We start from the raw sequence: 17332 nt of genomic DNA, 5'->3' as shown, positions 1-17332 counted from the left end.
TGGAAGAGGCGGAGAGGTGGGTGTTTTTCATCTGCTGGTGGACTACCTGAGAGAGATACAGCAGGAGAACACGCCGTCCACCGCGGAGAATAAATAGAAGGGCAACCATGGCAACCATGTTCCGGGGTCTTCTTCGCTGCTTTTGGTGTATTTTGTGGCGGCAGCAGCGCCACTTACAGGCCTGACATATGTACTACATCATTTCCAGCATTTGCAGCGGTCTAGTGTGAACGGACATATTAATGAATCGAATGCGTGTGAACGGAAGACTTTTTTGCGTTTGCGTATGCGTTTTACCGTATGCGTCCTCGTGGGGTCGGAGTCTAAGCCAAACTATATCCGGTCACAGAGATCTGCTATTTTAAAGTAAAGTCAACACATATAGACCCTAATATAGTCTATATTAAGAACGAGAAAAGTCTTAACATATATATCCTTTTTTGTAAACATATGACAAATGTGTGAGGGTGATGACGTCAGAGCATCGTCCTATGTGCCAGGGCTTAGCCCCGGACAGCCCCAGCCCAATTTAACCCCTGGGTATTTGTGAGGGAGCTCCTATGGCATTACCCCGCTGAAGCTCACCAAAGTTTGATATAATTCATAGTTCAAAGTTTTGTCAATTGTTTTGTTTATTGGTCAAATACTGGTTTCTAATGGTTTCTGATGAGTTTTAGTGGAATGAAAGAGCACAGAGTACAGAAGCAACAAAGCAGCATACTGCATTAAACCTGACCTTCACAGAGAGGTTGAAGTTCATGTGGAAAGGAGGCTTCAGTAGTCTGTCTGCACTCTGTTTAGTTGTGCTATCTTCCAATCAATATAGTCAATGTGAGGTAAAGTGTGTCGCCAATGTAACCGGTTAGAACTCAAAGTTGCGATGAGGTCTTAAAATGTATGGAAAGGGTCTTAAAAAAGGTCTTAAAAGGTATTAAATTTGACTTCAGGATTCCTGCATATACCCTGGATAATAGCATGCGGGTACAGTGGTCCTGCAACGTGGGAGAGGAAGGAAGACATAATAAAGTATATACATATGCTAAGTGATTTAACCCATAACAACCCATGTTTAAAACCAATCAATTATTCCTTTACACTCATACTTTATATTGAGTGTGCAGTCACTCTTTCCCTTTTTTATGTATGATTTTAATTTATTGCTGTTATCTGTTACTGAATTATAGGGCAATTATCTTGCACTCATCGGTCCGCACTCTACCAATGCTGCAGCAGATATGCTCAGGCATGAAGCTGTATGGCTTGTGTGAGATGATAGTACAACAACCACAGCATTTCAGGGATCTGTTCGTCGCTGGCCTTCATGAAAAGGTCAGTATTATGTCTCTAGCTGATTTTACCACTGAATTTCAAACCTTAACCCTTTAACAGCCAGCGCCACCATTTGGTAGAGCACATTTTGTGTCTTGATATCCTGTTGAAAATATGTTTTAAAAGTTAAACTCTACCTGATTCAGCCATCTCTACCATTTGGTTGACATGTTATGCACAAAACAACCTCTAGATGTCACTGTGGTTAGAACAGAAAGCCATTCAGCTTTCCACTGAGAAAGTTGGCATGCTAAAAAATCACTGCTGAAGAAATCACTCTTTTTGGTCAACTTTTGTAAGGTAACCATATCATTTTTGACATATTTTAATTTCAGAGCACTGACTGAACATAATTAGATAACTTGATGCACAAAAAAAGTTTTAACAAACTAAACTAGCAATATAACTTTTTCAGAGTTTCAGAGATGTTTTCCAATACAATATGGTAAATAGATAGATTCATGGTAATATTACTACATCTTATATTACATTATTACTACATCTATACTGCCTTATGAGTCTCAGAGTGAAAGAGTGATAATAATTTATATAGCAGCTTTCATGCATGGCATACAGCCCAAAGTTGCACACAGATGAGCAAGTTAGGCCAACACAGGATATAGACATTTGCTGTTAGGCCAATTCAGCATCTACAGTAAGATGAGCACGTTTTTTTTTTATTATGAAAAACACTTAACATTACTTTTTATATCAATATCAATATTGATACCTTTTTTTTTTAAATGTGCTATGTGTGTCCCATTTGATAAAAAAAATGCAAACAAATAATTTTTCCATAGTTTTTTTTCTTGGTCTGGCAATTAAAGGGTTAAGCTGATCCAACTTTGAGCATACATCATTTTGTTTTTTCCTCTCTCCAAGCCGGATGCTGAATTCCTGATGGGAGCCATATCTCCAGTCTTCAGCGAGCTGGGCTCGCTGCGACGCCAGAGGGAATCGAAGATTGTTAACTTTTTACAAGACTTCATCCAACACATTGAAGAAGAAGGTGATACTACTGCCCTGACATTTTATAAACTTATTTGTTCTTGAATTTTACCCCCGATTACGACAGGCAACTCAATGACAGCTTTGCATACCCTTTTTATTCATGTTTACATGTCTCAGTTTAAACACAACTTTGCATCATGATGGTTGCGATGAAACAATGATAACTAAAGCAGGACTGGCTAATGAGGTTTTCTTCTTCAAAATATCCACATAAAAAAACAATTCAAAAACAATAGCCATATTTATTAACATTGCTTAGGTGAATATATGCATTTCTTTGTATTCATTTTCAACTGTTTTTTAGAGGAAGAAAAGAGCTTCGTGGTTGAAGAGAGGGGGACCCCTGTGAAGATAACAGAGAGTGATGAAAGAGACTCAAGAGAGACAGAGTCTACAGGTGAAGCGGCAAAAGATGAAGAGGAGATGAAGGAAAAACCCAAGATCACTGTTGGTTGCTTCCTTCAATGGCTTACAGGGCAGGCACACGTCCCCATCACCTCAACAGAGAGAGAGATGTTTAAAATCTTAATTGAGTTCGACCATGATTGCAGCGTGCGCTATGGTACACACACGGTATGCTTTCCCGTAGTGAATGCATGCTCCAACTCCATTACCTTTCCGACAAGGCACCTCGGCTCATATCCAGAGTTCCTGAGCATCATAACACAGGCTGTTATGAGTAGCAGGGAGTTTAGCCGCTCATAAGAGTCATAGAATCGATGTTTACTGGGTTAGGGTTAGACAGTCTTTATTGCACTTTATTTGACAAGATTTTCATTTGTTTTCATTTGTTCAAGATGAGAATACAGTCAAACTTTCAAGTGACATACTGTTCTAGTCAAAATGTTTTGGAAACAAATGGTGAAGTTGGGGAACCATTATAGTTTTGAGCTGTATTTTGTGTCAATTGTTTCAATTTAATGGAATAAAAACCCAGTCACCAGTTGTGCCAAGTAACTTTACTCTATCCTGAAATCGGTATCATGACTTATTTTACTCTTGGTACTTAAGTAACACTTTGAACACAGGAATTTTACTTTTACCTCATCGGTGTCATTCAAGGGAGCTGTATTTCTTAAGAGCCACATCTTTCAGCTACATACTCACGGCAGAGTAAGTACAGATCCTTGACCGGAGTGTTTGGGTCAATTTTCGGAAATACTGATTGAAGTTCAGTTGTGTCTTCTGCAGCCTAGGCAGTCGAATTTGGGGACGACAATCCCTGCATCCTCTTCTTCTCCATCGTGGTCAGCAGCAATTTCCCAGTCAACATCTGGCTCCTAATAACCATAACAGAGGTTTTGAACACTTTGGTGAAATAAATGTCTTATAAACAATGTGGAACAATGACATCAAGTAATAGTTTGTGTTATTTTTGCAGTTAAAATAACACAAACTGAATAAAATGCCCAGAAAATGGTCATGCCAATAGGGAAAGAAAGTAATCTTTTGACAATGTATATTACACAAAGTAAATGGTAAGTAAATACTATTGTGGGATTGCCCACAGTACTGAGTATGTAAGTCGCTTTGGATAAAAGTTTCTAACAAGTGACATGTAATGTAATACTGAAACGAGATCAATACCTCTGGGCTCTCCGGCTGATCAATGTTTGTCTGCATCAGTCGAAGTTGCCATAACTGCTCTGGACATTGGTTCCGTTCAGTGCTGAGTGGATGATGGTTCCAGCCTTCTGTAAAAATCCCCAAGTCCATCTGAAGTCGGGGAAGAATGATGTAGTGCACACAGAAAAGGTTGTCTGTTGATGAGATGTCGAGCAGACCATCCTCTTCGAGGGAAAGCAGTATCGCAGAGTACTTGTTGATGATAATGACTCGTACATCACGCCAAAGACGCTCAATCCTATGGATGAAAATACATGGTTTAGGGAAAACCAGTTCAAGTGATCTATTTTCATGCTGGCCTAGCATGGGTTAAGTGCAAGATGCTTGGTCTACACATCAGATAAGTTCACCTCACTAATTGAGTTACTAAAGATGCTGCAATTTACCTCTGGTTATGAACACTTTTACCAGAGATGAAGCTTCCACGGTCGGTGCCGCGAACCGAAAACATGAATCTCGCGATCTGTACGTTTTCTACTCCTTGGTCTCCTCTGACCTTGAAATGTACACAGTTGACCAAAGGACTGTCAAAGAAAATCCTCATCCAAAAGTGTCACAGTATTGATCTAGTTCTCCAAAGAGTGCTTTTTTCTGTGAATTCACCTTAAAGGCACTCCATGTCTTTGTGTTGCCTCTAAGAAGAAGCCATAGGCTGTTGACGCACGGTTGTTGGTCGAAGCACCCAAGTACATTACCTGCAGAAAAGCAGAGAATATTTAAGAATAGGGCCATTACACACAATAACTAGGCAACATTCTGTTAAACTGTGTATTATAGGGAAAAAAAGGCAGAGATTAAAGAATTCCTGTTGCAATAGAAATAAGCAAACAATACTGACATACAGTATACTGACTCATAATACTTGTGCAGCAAAAATAGGCAATGCACAAAATCTCCTTTATATCTACTTTGACTTTGCTGCTTCCTTTTTAGTCCATACACTTTCTCAATTTGGACCAAATTCCTTAAGCAAAGCCAGGACACAGCGTTGGGACCTCTTTTGTGTTTTTAAGTAGCTAGTCGTAAACTCCTACAAAAAATACATGTTTGTTTAATGTGTGTCTACTGAAGTGAAATGCAGTCTTACCTTTCTCGAATACCCGTCCACTCCACCAAATAAGACAATGTTATAACTGGAAAACCAAAGAACAAACTGTTATAGCACTCTGGAATTGAAACACTGATTCTCCAAAACTGGGACATTACAAAGAGATTATTTCTTAATCACTTAGCGAAATATAAATACCACTACCGTATCAATTTGTGGTTGGTATCCACGTGCACAAGCGACAGAGGCCCTCGCACTGAATATGTTCTCCTCACAACACAGCCCAGACTAGCCAGTCTGGAGAGGATGCCTATGGAATCCACTCGATGCATTGAGGCAGCCATTATTGTCCATTGTACACGTAGACCAATGGATAACAACCGTCCTTTGACCATTCGGTATCCAGCAGTGGGCATGTCATTCTTGATGGATATGACCACGTTATCCAACTCCTCATCACTGATGGAGCTATACATTTCTGAAACAGATAAGCCAAACTCTCTCATCCTTCTAAAGACTGTGCTGGAAGAAACACCTAGCAGCTTAGCAATGCAAGGCACAGATAGGTTTGTCCCCAACATCTCAACCAACTGCTGCCTCTCAAATTCAAACTTAGGACGTCCTCTACTTAGACCAATAACTGATCCCACTGCTGTATTTGGGGCTTCTGAATCTAAATATTGCCTAAGTAGTCCAAACAGCTCTTGAAGAGCTTGGATTATTCCTTGCGGTATGTCAACATGTCTCGAAAGTGCTTGCAGGAGGTACAGCTCCTGGCGACATGCAAACTCCAGGAAATCCAGGTCAAGTGGTGCTCGAATGAGTGCAAGCTCAAACTTCGACAGGAGTCTCTCCAGGATCTGCCGTTTCAGAATATGCTGTGAAGAAAAATAAAGTATTAAATAGTATTTAATTATATTTTTAAGAAATGTGGTAAATCTTTATTGAAACAATTGTGTCAAATACAGAATAAGGCACATAAACATCATCATAAACATTCCAAAAAATAAGCTGAGTGCATTTGAACAGAAAAAAAAGAGGTCATTCAGAAATGAAAGTGCCAAGAAACTTGCAAAATTCTTGGGCTTTTTTACATTTGCATAATTTTATACTTTTTTTGTATAGTATTATTTATTTGAGAAAGGCAATAAAAACTGGGGACATTTTGAAAAAGCGACATTTGTGAATAAAATATTTTGCTAAAGTAATCAAAATTATTAATTCCAAATTCTGTTTTTGAAAGCTACATTTTATATTATCATATGTCAAGACCGAAAAGTTAATTGGTTCTTATCTTAGAATTGTTTGAATACTTTTGAAAAATATGTATAAAAATGTATTATCTAAAAAACTCAATCCATTTATAAGTAAGGACGGCTCTTGTGGAATAACCACAGAATACAGAAGCATGCCTTTTATTAAAAACAATCATTAGTGAAGTAAAGTAACTTACGTGAGACGTTCCCACAGCCATATTTCATCACGTTGGAAGTTGGAGGGACTTCGTGGTTTAGGTTTAAATCCAGACAACGACCAATCATAAAAGAGGAGGGGTGTAACCAATTAGATTTGGCGTTACTGGGACACGGTACGCCCACTTCCTAACATTTCTCCGCGCGCGAGAGCAGGCCAGAGTTTCACGAGCAGAAGAACAGGAATTGCTCGCGAGAGCGCAGGAGACCAAGGAGAGCTCATGTAGATGCTGCACATGCTCAAGGCATGTTTCTCCCCTGCAGGCTTCAATATTGCTCTCGCGCGAGTGCCGTTTTAGTGCTCGCGAAAATAATATATGTCCGCGGCTGCTTGACTTGTGATCGCGTGGATCTCATATGCCCTCGCGATTTATGACAGAGATTTGCCGCCATACATCTGTCTCTCGCTCAGACATGCTGCAGCGCTGTGCAGTGTGCACACAGTTCTGCCGATAATGAATATTACATTTTTTGAGGAAGCTTTTCCACCAATAATTCCAATAAGTATTCCAAAATGTATTCACTTCAGGTTTACGAAAGTAACTGTAATCAGATTACTAGTTTTTCAAATGTAACGCCAGCTGAATACACTTGATTTTTGTATTCTGATTACGTAACGCCGTTATGTATTCCGTTACGACCCAACCCTGTGTTTATCTCTCCGGACTGTCCACCAGCAGATGAAAAACACCCACCTCTCCGCCTCTTCCAAGGGACGAGGGAACCGTGCGGCAGAGTTTTCCGTTAACATGGCTGTGTGGGCCGGTACTGGAGCAGGCACCTTGGCTGCTGGGGACGGAACTGGAACACGGTTACTCCATAATCCAGCCAGGTAAGCACTTCACTAACCCTTGTTTCTCTGTTGCCCTCTGGTACGCCTCTGCCAGGGTAGCCCTCTTTTGCTCCGCACTGGTTGCTCCCCTCCATTTACCATAGCAGCAAGCCAGCAAGTAGGTAAATGAATACAACTCCACTTCAAATGGATCATCTGCTGGGTCCATATGTGGTTGTTTCATTCTGTCAGGGTTGGGGAACAATAGAGCTCCTGCGGTCACGTGACTTTTGGTTATCAGCCACCATTTTGGCAGTAAACATGACGACCGGCGCCAGCGTTTTCCTACCGTGCGAGTATACATCTCATTTTAATTCAAGTGAAATTCGGCTTTATAGTACAAAATTAGAAAGATTAAATATAAGCGACCCATATAATGCACCCGGTGTGCTTTTCAAGAGCATAACCTCCTGCTCTGAAGACGATGTACCCGACTTGCGCTACGCGGACATCCACAGCTATCTTGTAAGCTTTCCATCAGTGTACTCAGGAGACTCCCTCAGAGCTTACAAAAGCTTGGAGGCTTACAAATGGTGTCAGTCCGGCTTCGTAAACAACATTCAACTGTGGAGTCTTACATCCAAAAACTTCGGCATCATCACTGCAAGGGTAAGTATTAAATTATTCCAGTTTGATAGGCAGTGTCACGTTAGCATTGTTTGTTTATTAGCTTGTCTAGCTACGGCAGTGTCACGTTAGCATGTTTGTTTATTAGCTTGGATAGCTACTGCAGTGCGTCTGAAACTAGTTTGTATTTTTGCTTTTTGAAAACTTTTTGTAGCATTGTACTGTATTCCTTCACCCACCTGATATGAAGTGATCACTGCATAAGCGAAAGCAAACGGCCGGGGGGTCCCATCTTTCAGTCTTGTTCAGACGGCTCCTGGCTCTTTTAATCGCTGCGATCCACTTTTCCCTCCTCTCCGCGTCTTTTGGAATGCGATAATAAGATACACCTTTCTTCTTCCCACGCCTATTTGTGCAACCTGGTGCACAGCAGTTATCCACCATCCTCGACAGTCTGCCAGTGCCTGCCAATGAATTTACTGACGCGATTACTGCCAAAATGGCTGCCCCCTTCGTTTCTCGTCACGTGACCAGCATATGTGACATCATCCGCAGGAGCTCTATAGGGCTCAAATGCAGATTGAGGAGGGAAGCAGGTTTCAAAATGAAACAAAAGGCGAGCTTTATTTACAAAAGCTGAAAAAACAAGAATCCATGAACAGGTAGGCCTACTGTAGCACGAGGTAGCATCCAAACAAAAGGTGACTGTGACAAACAAGAAGGGAGACATGAACGACAAACAATGAACCAACACCGAACACAGGAAGAGACAAGACTAAATACAGGGAGGGGTAATCACGAGACGAGAAACAGCCGGGCAGGGAAGGAGAAACACAAGGGCAACAGGTGAACACAATCAGACAATCAGGCACACCAGGGAAACTAACGACAGGAAGGAAGACAAGACACAGGGAGAACAGAATTGCAAAATACAACCATGACAAGACAGACCAAACTAAAACCGTGACATAAAACTAAGATCGTGACAAATAGTTTCGATAGTTTCTGGGATTTTGCGTTCACACCAAAAAGATCTGGAACTAGAACCTTTTTTTTGCTAACCTTTTCACCCCTTTTTAGTCCTGCTCTCTAGCAGGGACTTTTCTGGGGAGAAAAAGGTTCACATCTCTGATTGGCTTGGCGAATTGCAAACCACGGCCCGTAAAACTCGGAGAGAGACTAACTTATGGCAACACAAAAGAAAACATAGGAGCTGTGGAGTGATGAGGTGTCGGCGCTTCTGGCGAGTTACTCAGAAGGCTTCTACTGAAGCCAGTCCCCAAATCCGGGGACTTCCGGCCGGGGACTTCGGGTGGCATTATACGCCGTGAAGTTGTTTGCAGCCTGCAAGTAAACCCGAAGAAGAAGAATAAGAAGAAGAAGAAGAGACGTCAGCGGCTCCCTCAGGGACTTATTCCGGTGTGAACCATAGACTGTATATATAAATAGACGTAGGGTCCGTGATCTCACAGGATTCTGCAGAGTTGCAGAGAAGCCCTTAGTAGGCGGAGTCAGCCACTAACGCAGGCATCCTCAAAGTCCGGACTCCGGTCCGGATCCGGACCGAACCACAACTGTCTCTGGACTCTGAGCAAATTATACTTTTCATATGTGTTATCTGCGAGACATCGCCACAACGCAACGAGTCAAAATGTTCCGCTATGTCCAACAACAAACAGCGCTCTGCATGTCCGACTGTTCCACTGTCTGTGTGTGTCTGTCAATGCATTGGTCCAATCACATTCAGCATCCCGTCAGCGTTTTTTACCCCCACCAACGGTCTGCGAATCAGAGGCACAGTAGGGCGGGTCTTCGCGGAATGCGGGTGGGAAAAATGCGTGTGTTTAAAAAAAAAAAGTCAGAGCGAGAGTTAACAGCTCATCTAGTTGCATCTGTAGTGTAGCTAGTAGCCTAGTTTCACCTACTGGGGTGGCATGGGGGGGCAACTGCTACCCTCAAAATAGGCCTTGCCACCCCAGCTGCCACCCCAGTTGGCAGCTTTGTTTTGAAAGAAAAGTTGTGGCTCATCGGACATTTATGAGAGAAAGTCTCTAATGTCCGAGTACAAGTGAATGCAGCACAAGACGCACGACTTGTAACCCCTCCCCCAGCCCTGGCGCGAGCGTGGAAATCATAGACTGTATATAAATGGACGTAGTGTCCGTGACGTCACCCATAGGATTCTGCAGAGTTGCCGAGAAGACCTTAGTAGGCGGAGTCGGCCACTAACGGCTTGACAGCGACGTCAGAGTCTAATCCCGCCTGCTCCAAATAAGGGCAAAGAGGCGGAGCCGAGGCGGGACCTGCTGCCTCCGAACTGGAAGTAAACAGAGCTAGCTGAGGCTAAGAAGCTAAGCTAACATGAAATACATGCATACCAAGTTACTGCTAACAGTGTAGTTCCCCTATATAAACGTTACATTCATAATCAAATGAGACAATCTGCAAGAGAATTAGCTATATTTTGTTATTCTTAATGCTTGTCATTCACATGTTAAGAAAAGACGGAGTCCACCGGCCCGACCTAACGGAGCCCCAGTGGGCTAGCTCCGGGACGCCGGCTGGAGCTAGCCCCCTGCGGCTCCGTTAGCTCTAGCGGCCACCACTGGGATAATTGGGTCCCCTATTAACATTTGCTCCCGTTTTGCATTAAGGGCGTCATAGCCGTAGACTATAAAAGTATTAACCAAGGCTGAATCATAAACTAAAATGTATATGTTATGCGGAGTGCGTTGCGGTGGAGATTTAATAGAACTCAGTAGTAGACAGCTACCTTTAGCCTTCATTAGGCATATTTATTTATCGTGGTAGGAGAGATGCGGTTGTGCTGCCGCTCAGCTCTCGATCCAAACAACATCTGAACGGATAACTTAGAGGCCACATGTAGTGCAAGGTATAGTCAGTGACGTCACGTCCTGGACGCACTGCAGACAACATTGCCCTCTGCAGGACACAATGAGCAAGAGCGCACATAATTGTACAACATTTAACACCCCCACTCGATCCTAGCTTATTTTGGTACATTTTCATAACAGAATACAAACAAAAGAAATATTCTCCCCATTTGGCCTTCAATAAAAAATAAACAACAAAAATACAATGGCACATATATGCATTTCTTGCACTTTAAGTGCCAAACAAATACTGAGCAAACTTTTTCAGTTGTAGCTTAGTGGCTGGTTTTGTCATTAGGTCAGCTACCATTTTTTCAACATTTTCTGTGTATTCAAGTTTAGACTCACATGGGGTTTCTCTGACCCTACAATCTTGCATTCCAAATCTGGAGAGGATTTTGTTCACATACCTTTCCTGTGACATTGTGACTTTACCCTCTGACTGGTTAAAATCTATACCAAGAGAATTTTTTAATTTCCCCAGGTCTTTCATTTTAAACCTATCATTGAGCATCATTTTGACACTTTTCAGAACCTCCTCATTGTTAGCAGCAATTATCAGATCATCAACCCATACAATCAGAATCACTTTTTCGTTTTGTTTTTCCCTTGTGTATTGACAGTGATCAGCAGGATTTTGTTCAAAACCATTTTCAGTGAGATATGCATGTAACAGAGCATTCCAGTTTCTCCCTGACTGCTTTAGACCATATAGGGACTTCTGTAATTTGCATACTAACTTTTCTCCAGTTTTTGACTTTTTCTCATAACCTTCAGGTTGTTCCAAATAGACCTCACAATCAATGGGTGCATGCAGGTATGCAGTTTTCACATCCATTTGGTGTAAAACTAAATCTTCCTGCACTGCCTTTTGCATGACAACTCTAACAGTTGTCATGTCAGCTGTAGGTGAGAAAGTTTCCTCATAGTCAATGCCTTGTTTTTGGCTGTAACCTTTTGCAACAAATCTTGCCTTATACTTGTCAGACCCATCAGTATCACACTTGAGAGTATAGACCCACCTACCCCCCACTGCCTTTTTGCCTAGAGGCAACTGGGTGATCTTGAATGTGTCATTCTCTTCTAGTGACTGCATCTCGTCATTCATTGCATTGATCCACTGCCGTGACTTGGTTGACCCTATGGCCTCCTGGTAATTTTATGGTATGTCACAAACTGCTCTATAACAAGAGTCTACACATGTTACCAGTTGGTCTACTGTATCCTCAGTCTCATAATCCTGTAAGTGCATTGGCTTTCTCCTAGCTCTAGGTGGGTTCTTTCTAGCCTCACTCTCAGTGCCTGGCTGTTCACATTCAGCCACAGAAACTTCACCTTGAACACTTTGACCTGATGCATTTCCCATTCTTTCATCAACATTTTCCTCATTGTCAAGGACCCTGGGATGTACCTCTCTGTCCTGACATTCAATGTGTGACCCAGGTGTCTGTGTTTCTTTCTCTTTGGCTGTCTTGTTTGTGAATTTCACCAACCTGTGTTTTTGGACCTTATCTGTGTCTGGACAGTACACAAGATAAGCTGGACTGTTCTTATCATAGCCAATAAAAATGCCCTGCTCACATCTGGAATCTAACTTCCCCTTCTCTTGTGTGTAGGCAAAACACACAGATCCAAATTTCTGAAGTTTGGACATGTCTGGCTTCTTGCCTGTGAGCATCTCATAAGGTGTTTTCTTTGTGCGATTACTGTAACACCTGTTTCTTACATAGGCTGCCGTCTGTACAGCATAATTCCACAGTGTGTCCGGCAACTTACTGTCTAACAGCATACACCTGCCCATTTCATAGAGGGTTCGCCAACCTCTCTCTGCTGGGCCGTTTTGGTGAGGTGAATAGGGTGCAGATGTCTCATGTCTAATCCTATTTTTGGTTAACAGTGATTTGAATTCTCTATTAATAAATTCGCCACCGTTGTCTGAACGTAAACATTTTACTTTTCCATAAGGTGCGGAGTCTGCCAAGAACCTCTCTGTGGCATGTATTGCATCACTTTTGGATTTGAGAAAATAAACAGTTATGGCACCCGAATAGTCGTCCGTAAAAGACTGTACATATTTGTGCCCTTCTAAGCTTGGGGTTCTCATGGGACCGGCTAAATCAGTGTGGACCAGCTGTAAAGGTTCTGTAGCCTTTCTGTCTGGCTCCCTATTCCTTGTCTGGGTGAATTTTCCTTTTGTACAAATTTCACACAGCTGTGCAGGCCTGACTGCACTGCCTCTTATCTCCATGCCTTTTACCACACCCAGTAACTTTTGTACATCCTCATAATTGCAATGTCTTGAACTTGGCGATATCGTTCACTATGTGGGATGTCGCTCCGGCGTCCACCATGATGCCCTTCTTCTTTACGTTGGCTGATGGCCTCTCGCTGTTTGCCTGCTTGGCCATGAAGCAATGATCCTCGTCGCCGTTGTCCTCCTCTTCCTCCTCTGCAACCTTCCTGGCTCCGTCTTCTTTTCCCTTTTTCCTGCACAGGGACTCTGTGTGTGTGTTGCTCTTGCAGTGACTGCACCACACTTTCTGGGTGAACTTGCTTCTAATGTGTCCTTTTTCTCCACACTTGTAACAAGTCACTGAAGTCAGAGTGGGTTCTCCATTCTTCCTGTGTGTCTTGGTGCCTTGTCTACTTTGCCTTGTGTTAGTCTTCATCACACTGTCCATAGATCCAGTCGTCCTCATCTTCTCAGATTCTTCATAAATCCTCAGTCTTCTCTTGAAGTCTTTAAATGTAACATCATCCTCGTTCTGTGTTACATGGACAGCCAGTGGCCTGAATGAATCTGGCAGTCCATTCAAAATGGTGGCTACAAGCAGCCCATCACTCATGTTCTCTCCAGCATCACATAGAGCTGCAATTATATTCTCAGCCCTTATCATGTAATCAGTAACAGTTTCATTGTCTGCCATTTGTATGGTGGTCAATGATGTATACAGGTTTATAATCCTTGGCTTGCTTTTTCCTGATTAGTGCTCCCTCAATAATTTCAGGGCTTTCCTTCCATCCTCGGCGGCATCATGTCTTATCAATGACAGGCTCTTATCATCCAGGGCATTCACTAACTGTGCATAACAGTCTTCATTTTTTCCTGGATCTGCAGCTAATGCGGCTTCACCCGTGGGCACTCGCAAAATAGTGTCTTTTAGCTTCAAAATGTGCAAACGGCTAAGGAATCTCGTCTCCCACAGATCATAATTATCTGCTGTTCCATCGAATAAAATCTGTTGGGATGTTCCTGCTCCGGCCATTTTTTACGTTGCATCCACGTTAACACGTCTTCTCTTTATACAGTTCACTTATCTCCAAACATTGGGTTGCGGCTTGTAGAAACACCGTGTCTTCGGTTTACGCGGGAGTCTCTCAGCGCCGTCTTCATCCAGGTCCCACTAGTAGCTTCTCTTGGCTAACAGCTCGTTCTTCTGTTACCTTGTTGCTCTAGACTGGCATTCCTGGGCCCATAACCTGTTATGCGGAGTGCGTTGCGGTGGAGATTTAATAGAACTCAGTAGTAGACAGCTTTCTTTAGCCTTCATTAGGCATATTTATTTATCGTGGTAGGAGAGATGCGGTTGTGCTGCCGCTCAGCTCTCGATCCAAACAACATCTGAACGGATAACGTAGAGGCCACATGTATTGCAAGGTATATTCAGTGAGGTCACGTCCTGGACGCACTGCAGACAACATTGCCCTCTGCAGGACACAATGAGCAAGGGCGCACATAATTGTACAACATTTAACAGCATATGTATGTATAAAGGGTTACGTCCTTAGCTGGCTAATAAGTATCAAGCTAAGCTACCAAGCACACAAACACCTGTGAACGGGGTTAACATGTATAATATTATCATTTTAGACTTCTTGGAAGTTCTGTTAGTACATTCAAGCAAACAGCACAACATTTCAATTGTCTGGTATTTGTAACAATATTCCCTAAAAGGCACAATCACCACGAACACGGCTAAAGCTAAAGGGTCAAGTACAGTAACTACAACAAACTAACGTTGTAGCCTCTATGGTTGTGGCCTAGCAGAGTGGACAAGTTGCTGTTAGCTGACAGTGAGGCATGTACATGTCCATCAAAGTGACCACGCCCTAATTTATGGAAAAGCTTTAAGGCTTAATATTAATTAAACAGATGAGTTGAGAAAAAATGCACCCCCCCAATCCATATTCATGAAGGGGGGATCTAACTATACAGAGAATATGTTTTTTTGAACCACGATGTAAACATGTTTATTTCTGCTGTAAAGTTGGGCATTTTAACATGGGGGTCTATGGAAATTGCTCCCTTCTGCAGACTGCTCCTACTGGCCACTCGATGAACTTCAGTTTGAGGCACTTCCGTATTAGCGTCCCGGCTCTTCCCCAGAGTTTGCCGCTTGGTGGAAATATGATAGGCGGCGATTTCATTCGAACGGTACGGCGCAAAACGAGAAGCATTCGGACCCAAGTACGGAAGGAATGAGGTATTTGCGGTCTACAATGACAGAGAAGAGACTGTCAGGTTGGCTGTACTCAGCATTGAATCAAAATGCACTAAAGCTGTTGATCTTAATCAGTTTGTGAGGCGTTTTGCTGAACAAGATGGTAATCGCCGCAATCAGCTGTAATAGGCATGTCAACTTGATGCTCTGCTCACGGATGAGCATACAAAAGTGTTAAGATGATGACCTTACGTGTTTAAATATATATATATTTTTTTTTTTTGGGGGGGTCTGCCCCCAAAAAACTGTTTTAAGTCCTGAGAAAGTCAAATAAGACGGTGTGTAAAACTACACTGCCCAGCCAAAAAAAAAGTAACCACTTTGATTGAACTAGGCCAGTAGGTAAGGGCTTTCCACTGGATAATAACTGAAGTATAAAAGAATGCATGACTGAAGTAATGGAGACCATGTTTGAAGGCAAACTAAAAGAGGAAATAACAGGTCAAGCAAATCCCCCTCTCAGATTCCACAGCAACCAGAAGAACAGAAACACTGGCTGGTGATTTGATTCATCAGCTTTGTGGTGGAATAAAAAAATGCACAGTGCATTTCCTTAGCTGTGGATGAGTCCACTGGCACCACTGACAATGCTCAGTTGCTGGTGTTTGTGATTTTTTTATGATGAGGCAAAGGGGGAGTTTGTTGAAGATGTGTTGGGCCTGACAAACCTCAGTGGACAAACAAGGGGGCAAGACATTTATAAAGCAATAATGGGAATGCTGAATGAAATAGGGTGCGGCTGCCTTTATTCATAACTGTGCAGCTCTGCAACTCTAAGGGATCAAGCACAGACACAATAACAATGAAAACTGCTGCATACAGATTATTTTTGTTTTTGCAACCTCGTGTTAAGAATCTTGTTGTAATTGTTTAAAAGTTTGAATGATCGTAATAAACGGACCTTTGTCTTATTGAAAAAAAAATGTTGGACCTTTAAGATTTGTATTTGAGTACCCCTGCACTAACGGCTCGATAGTGACATCAGAGTACAACTCCCGCTTGCTCCAGCCTGCTCCAAATCAGGGCAAAGAGGCGGGACCTCCTGCCACCGAGCTGGAAGTTCCAGAGCTAGCTGAAGCTACCAAGCTAAGCTAACAGGCTCCCCATCTGCACACTGCCGTCACATTTTACGTAGGTAAGCGGACATGAAACTATTCAGCAAAACTATAAATAATAATCTAAGTTATTGAGTTTTTAGCATAATACTTCAGAATCTTAAAATTCCTTAACGTTTGTATGCAATTGGGCTAAATTCAACACTGGAATCAAGCAAATATTAATATGTTTGCATGACATTAGTTATTTATATTTTGATATCACTTAATTATACTTTTAATACATTTAAGTCAAGCTAAGGTACATGTGATGGTTGCTAGTTAGTGCTCTTACCTGTGAGGCCTCCTCCAAACAGCATAATAACCAGACTGTATCATTAAAACTAAGTACCAGTTCTAGATCCTTGACTTTAGACAAACAATTCAAAAGACAACATGTATTTAAAGACCAATCTTTATTTGAATGTGCCTCATAACCTGATATATTAGTTATACAGTAATAGTATTGACAATCTAAAAAAACTGAGCAACTCAACAGTCAACTTTATATTTCTTATTGTCTAAAGCATTTATTATTTTCATTTTTCCCCTCTCATATTCAGAGTGGACGGATTGAGACAGTGTGGTGTCCAGAGAGCTGCAGAGACTTCAGGGAGAAACCTCCGTGTGATGAACGGATTGAGACAGCGTGGTGTCCAGAGAGCTGCTGAGACGTCCTGTCTGTTGGTTTGCAGAGGACTGAGGGTCTTTCCTCAGCGAGGAGGACCAGGCCTGATGGAGGAGCCCATGCTGGGCATAGCTGATACAAACTGCACAGGCCTAGTCTGTCACTTTATTTGACTAAATGTGTTTACTTACACATTTAATAGGTTTACACCTTCTGTCCATATGTGCTTTTTATTTAAAACATTTTGATTAAGTTTTGGTTCACATTTCAATAAATTGTATTTGTATTTGCACTCCTTTCGTCCATTATTCTTACTGAAAATGTTAGAT

The 17332-nt window shown here is 42.1% G+C and overlaps 2 protein-coding genes across 6 annotated transcripts; one reads left to right on the top strand and one right to left on the bottom strand.

The window, feature by feature from the left end:
* Window positions 1-978: 978 nt before the first annotated feature.
* LOC307014558 (uncharacterized protein) lies at window positions 979-3285 on the top strand. The gene is made up of 4 exons (XM_079642536.1): window positions 979-1026; window positions 1185-1329; window positions 2212-2338; window positions 2645-3285. Exons 2-4 carry the CDS (start codon window positions 1222-1224, stop codon window positions 3043-3045), a joined length of 636 nt encoding a protein of 211 aa, XP_079498662.1. The 5' UTR covers window positions 979-1026; window positions 1185-1221; the 3' UTR covers window positions 3046-3285.
* Window positions 3286-3435: 150 nt separating this feature from the next.
* Window positions 3436-6048, bottom strand: LOC307014559 (uncharacterized protein). 5 transcript variants are annotated; one of them, XR_013801256.1, is made up of 6 exons: window positions 5219-6048; window positions 5054-5099; window positions 4570-4661; window positions 4353-4462; window positions 3928-4204; window positions 3436-3620 (listed from the first exon to the last, which is right to left on the bottom strand). XR_013801256.1 is itself a non-coding variant. In XM_079642538.1 (5 exons), exons 2-5 carry the CDS (start codon window positions 4696-4698, stop codon window positions 3513-3515), a joined length of 624 nt encoding a protein of 207 aa, XP_079498664.1. In that variant the 5' UTR covers window positions 4699-5099; window positions 5219-6048; the 3' UTR covers window positions 3436-3512. The 5 variants fall into 5 exon arrangements, 4 of the variants coding, with proteins under 4 accessions (XP_079498664.1, XP_079498666.1, XP_079498663.1 ...); XM_079642538.1 differs by having other exon boundaries at window positions 4570-5099; XM_079642540.1 differs by having other exon boundaries at window positions 4353-4661.
* Between the last annotated feature and the right edge of the window lie 11284 nt (window positions 6049-17332).

The sequence above is a fragment of the Notothenia rossii genome (assembly GCF_949606895.1).
Source record: "Notothenia rossii genome assembly, chromosome: 8".
NCBI classification, from domain to species: Eukaryota; Metazoa; Chordata; class Actinopteri; order Perciformes; family Nototheniidae; genus Notothenia; species Notothenia rossii.
The sequence above is the reverse complement of the archived record's forward strand: the minus strand, read 5'-3'. Positions and strand labels throughout refer to the sequence as shown.